Here is a 4,931-nt window from a genome sequence, read left to right as displayed (position 1 = left end):
TTTAACTGCATGAATTTAGGATTAAATAAATTACACTTTTAAAAGGTAAAAAACCATTGCTTTTTGCCTGACCTGTGGTGGCACAGTGGATAAAGCATTGACCTGGAATGCTGAGGTCACCAGTTCAAAAACCTGGCTTCCCTAGTGAAGGCATATAGGAGAATTGATGCTTCCTGCTCCTCCCCCACTTCTCTCTCTCCAAAAGCAATAAATAAAATCTTTTTAAAATATTGCTTTCTAATTACTTTACTATATGTTACTATTAGCTGTGCTCTTGTGGTTAATTTTGTCTATTGGGGCTGTATGGTGGAAATACTATATAATAGTGAGCAAGAACACATCTCTACCCAACACTGTGTTCCATGACATCTGCTGGTGCCTTGAAATTGGCCAGGGTTAGAATACTGATACCACAGAAATTAACAAATGCTACAAACCCGGACTTGGTTTATTGTTTTGCTCAAAAAGTGATGCAGGAAATGTTAATAAGGACATTAAATGTCTTAAGTTTGTGTTTTATCTGTAGTTGTTCCATTGTGAAAAGCATAAAAATTTGAGGAAATGCTTTTGACATATTTGAACACTATTATTTGACTCAGAAAAGAAGTTGTTCACGTGACTGATGGATGTGTATATATGTTGTCTCAGTTTTGCCTTATTAATTCACATGAATGAAAATATCAAGAGACATTTGTGTCAGAGCCACACCTATCATCACTTGCAAGCACAGGTTGGCTACAGACACAACAGTTTGGCAAGAGTCAACTAAAGCAATCTGTGAAAATCCATGAGGTCTATGATATTTACAATAAAGAGTATTTTATATTTTACTGTTATTTGTAAATTGTGTGCCACACATTCTTTATGTGGGTCAGAATTATAACAAAATTAAATTATAATAAGCTTATATACATGTGTATATGCATACTTTCACTCCCACCACTCTGCCCACACTCCTAAGAACGAGCTGTTAAACATTTACCAGCATGCCACAGCTACCAAGGGATGGTCAGGTACCACGGCAAGCCTGGGCCTACAGAGGCAGGGATAGGGGTCAGTGCTACTGCATCCTGGGAAGAGCTGAGGAATGCAGCCACTCCCAGAACTGCAGGGAGTCTCAGAAAATGTGTGTGGGGGACAAATCGCCCTGGTTCTCAGTCCTCACACCTTCTGGTCTCCTGCCCGTGCCCTCCATTGGCTGAGCCCAATTGGCAGCCTGTAAAGGGAGCTTCTCGAGTAGCACCATCCACCTGGGCAGCCGATAGGGCACAGAAGAGCTGGGGAAGGTCAGGAACCAGAACAGCAGGAAGAAGGGTGGCCCAGAAATAACAGACAGGAACCTAGACATGGCTGCTGTCACTTCCTGGGCCTGAGGGGTGAGGGGTGGGCCTGGCACAAGAGGGTGAGCAGTCTGCAGCACTGATAAGGAGAGCTGGGAACGCACTGTCCCCAGGCAAGGAGGGGAAGGGTGAAGGTGAAAGAAAGTAAAATAGCCGTCATCATACATCTTGACCCCGATAGCTCCTTGGACTCCAGGAGCTCCAGGAGGGCACTTGGATTTGAATTTTTAAAAAAATATTTATCTCAAAATCTTAGTTTACTGTCTCTGTCCTGGCCCTCCATTGATGAGCTGTGAGACTTTGGGTTCTCCTCCTGTCATATCTCTCACAACAGCTAAGATGGATTATCGATCAGTGAAAACATTTGGTCACATAAAACCTCAGCTCCCTGCAAGGCTAAGTTGGTCACGTATTGACCCTATTTCCCTGCCACATTCGCCCCATCTTTTTGTTCCACTCTGTCGACACTCGATCTGCCACCCTGAACTTAGCCCATTTGGGGCCGTAGCACCAGCGGCTTTCACGCTCACTCCTCCAAGATGGAGAGGGTCTGCGGAGTGGGCCTCAGGCAAAGAGAAGGGCACAGAGAGGAGGAGCTTCGTGAGGGGGCCAGTGTCTCCCTAGCAACGGGGTCTTCGAGAAAGGGCAGACTGGGTGGTAAGGCTGGATTGTGGGAACCAATCCCATGGCAGGAGCCTCCCCAAGGTCTGTGTGCGCAGGCGCTGCCTGCGGAGGGGCGGGGTTTTGCGGAAGGCCGGTCTCTTAGTGGTGAACGCATGGTGTGTTGGTGTTTGTGGCCAGCGAGCTGCCATGGAGGCCCCCGAGGACGAGTACAAGGAAAACTCAGGCAGTGTGGTGCGTGGTGCTGGACCACCCAGTAGCCCAGGGGGGAGCCCCGTGGGCCCTGGAGACACAGGCAGCGTGGCAGGGGAGCGCGCAGCAGCTGAGGGCGCTCCCCAGGGCGAGGAGGTATCCGTGGACTCGGGGCAGGCTGCACAGGCCGCTGCCTCGGACAGACCCATGGAAAGCCAACGGCTGGTGTTGTATCTTTTTCAAGGAGTCTCCTTTTACCCATGGAAGTAAAGGGTGAGGGGATGGACAGGAGGTAGGGGGACACAGGAGGATGGGCAGGACAGGTTTCGCGGGTTGGTAGGAGCGGGGTAGACTTCTGTGGGGACCTAGGGGAAAGTGGGGACCCAGGATGGCCAGGGGAGCAGCTGCGGTGGCCTGGAGGCATACGGGTGGTCTGAGAGGGGCTGTGATGCAGAGGTCCTTGAAGGGTCATCCTGGAGGGTGGCCTGAGAGGCAGCCTGGGGGACGGCCGGCCTCTTGACAGCATGGGGGCCTGAACCATGAAGTCTGTGCAGATGGTGCACTTTCCTTAACTCCAGCAGCGCCATGACAGTGGCTTTCCAATCCAATGTGAATGCGAACGTAGCCCGCAGGATCCTGAGCCACGATGCTGAGCCCTACCTAGGGACGGTGCATTGGGAGTTCATAGTGACTGGCAATTGGCTGACAGTGTAAGTTCTAGAAGGGACTCGGTGGGAGTAGCAGCAGGAGGTGGGGCCAATCTCTGCTTGAGGGGCACTCTATTGGAGATGTGCAGACAGCCACGGGTTGGTGGAAGGAGGGCCGTGGGGCCCAGGTCTGTCACAGCCTGCGGACCTCTCTAATGAAGTGGTAAGCCTAATTGCCACCTGGGGGGAGGGGTGGGCGTGAGGAAGGCCAGGAGTTATGGCCTCTAAAGTGATTTTCTTTTCCTCTCCTAGCCGATTAACTGCTGAAGATTCTGACCTCTTGCAAAATGCCACTGCCTCCTTGATGAACCGGCTTTACATGATGTTTCAGGACACATAGGACCTGGAATCCCCGCCTTTTACCACATTTCAGAGCTGAAAAGGGGTCTGAGGCCACGAGGGTATCCTGTCCTGGGTAATGCATCGTTACCTTGGACAATTATTTTTGCAGTAGTTGCTACTTTACTTGTGGGGGGGCCCAATTGTTTGCGTGTACTGGCCCTTTGGCACTCTGCCCTCTTGTTTTAATTGGTGCTTAAATATTGCCTTCGGCAGATAATAAAACTGAGCAGAGACGTTGTATTCGAGTTTCTTTCCAACATCTAGATTTTATTGCCTTTGTCCTTGGGTTGGAGGGAACGTTCTGCGGTTCAAATATTCAAGTAGTACAAGCAGTTGAAACAGTTTAGGAAGTGAAAGAAAATGAAAATTACTGGGTCTTCTCTTCCAGCATTAACTACGGTCAGCATTTTAAAATACTTTTATACTTTTAGATTTCTAGGTCTACATTAAATATATGTAACAGTCATTGAACAAGTTAAGTTTTGCAAAGTTAGCACTAATTATTTTCCTGAAATTTTCTCATCCAACATCTGGACCTTCACTCTGTCTAAAAATTATTCAAAAACATCTTGAATGGATGCATAGAAGATGCATTATAATGTAATTGTTCAACGCTTAAATCGTACTCATTTTTCCCTACTGTATATAATGTTTTAATGGGATTAGTGTTTATAGGCCTCTGCATGAGTGGTTGTTTTCTTAAGATAGACTCCAAAAGGTAAAGCTACAATAAAACTAGCTCTCCAGAGACTGTGCCACCCCCACCAGAATGCTGGTTTTCCCATATCCCTGTCACTGCTGCATTTGTTTCCTGCCATAAATAATAAATAAATAACCCAGTTTGCATGAGCATAGCAGAGAATCCAGAAACACTAGACTAAGAATTTTGTGCTTCACCGCTGTTGTTTCAGATCAGAGAAGAAAAGTGCTAGGACAGCTGGTTAATTGTTTGGGGGAGAGAAAGGAGGCAGTGTAGTGTAGTCTTAAGAAAATATAATTTAAAACAAAATTACCTTTGTGGAGGCACTATGCAATGTACTTTACCTACATTATTATACATAATTCTTACAATAACCCCTTAAGCTAGGTACTATTACACATTTTATAGGCTAATAATTGAAGCTCAGAGAAGCTAAGTGACTTTCTCAAGGTCACTCAGCTAGGAAGTAGCAGAGGCAGAACTTGAATCTTGACCTGTTTGATTGAAGCACCCACTCTCTTGGCCACAGTGTCATACCAACCTGAGCACTGCCACGTGAAGCCGCCAGGAAGCTGAGCGAGTGAGTTTCCTTTTGATGGCTCTGGGGAACCTCCATGTGACTGAGGAAAAATGGAGGAGTGGACAAATGCAGGAAAAGTAGAAGAGAAACGCAGGGTGCCAAGAAGCCCAATCCAGGCTTCCCAGTGCTTCCTTATTCTCCCAGGTCCTCTTACACCTTGAAACCTTATGTGACGTCTTTGAAATGAATGTACCATGCTGATACCTTTTTCCGTGCCCACCTTTCCCTGTCTCCTCAACTCTGAAGAGGGCTCTTTTCAGGTACTGTCAGGAGCTATGAAATAAAAAATAGAACAGCAGCTTCTGCCAACCTAGAAAAAGTCTCCACAGAGGTAGGAGAAGTTTATTACTGAGTGAACATTGCAGCAGAATGTGATGTACATCACAGGCAATCTGCCAAGAGATTCCAAAGGCAAACACAAATCTAACCCCTATATATAGCAAGCAGAT

The 4,931-nt window shown here is 47.0% G+C and overlaps 1 protein-coding gene across 1 annotated transcript; it reads left to right on the top strand.

Moving 5' to 3' along the window:
• The first annotated feature begins 2,150 nt into the window (after positions 1-2,150).
• LOC136317776 (cancer/testis antigen 1-like) lies at positions 2,151-3,200 on the top strand. The gene is made up of 3 exons (XM_066250515.1): positions 2,151-2,383; positions 2,732-2,863; positions 3,113-3,200. Exons 1-3 carry the CDS (start codon positions 2,151-2,153, stop codon positions 3,198-3,200), a joined length of 453 nt encoding a protein of 150 aa, XP_066106612.1.
• The last annotated feature ends 1,731 nt before the right edge of the window (positions 3,201-4,931 follow it).

Source organism: Saccopteryx bilineata, chromosome X, assembly GCF_036850765.1.
Source record: "Saccopteryx bilineata isolate mSacBil1 chromosome X, mSacBil1_pri_phased_curated, whole genome shotgun sequence".
NCBI classification, from domain to species: domain Eukaryota; kingdom Metazoa; phylum Chordata; class Mammalia; order Chiroptera; family Emballonuridae; genus Saccopteryx; species Saccopteryx bilineata.
Note: the sequence above shows the minus strand (reverse complement) of the source record. Positions and strands in the feature narration are given on the sequence as shown.

Excerpts from the sequence above, each read along its gene's own strand:
- LOC136317776 (XM_066250515.1), top strand. The coding sequence starts at position 2,151 with ATGGAGGCCCCCGAGGACGAGTACAAGGAAAACTCAGGCAGTGTGGTG. Across the intron at positions 2,384-2,731 it reads GAAAGCCAACGGCTGGTGTT|CAGCGCCATGACAGTGGCTT; the intron begins GTATCTTTTTCA and ends CCTTAACTCCAG. Across the intron at positions 2,864-3,112 it reads ACTGGCAATTGGCTGACAGT|CCGATTAACTGCTGAAGATT; the intron begins GTAAGTTCTAGA and ends TTCCTCTCCTAG.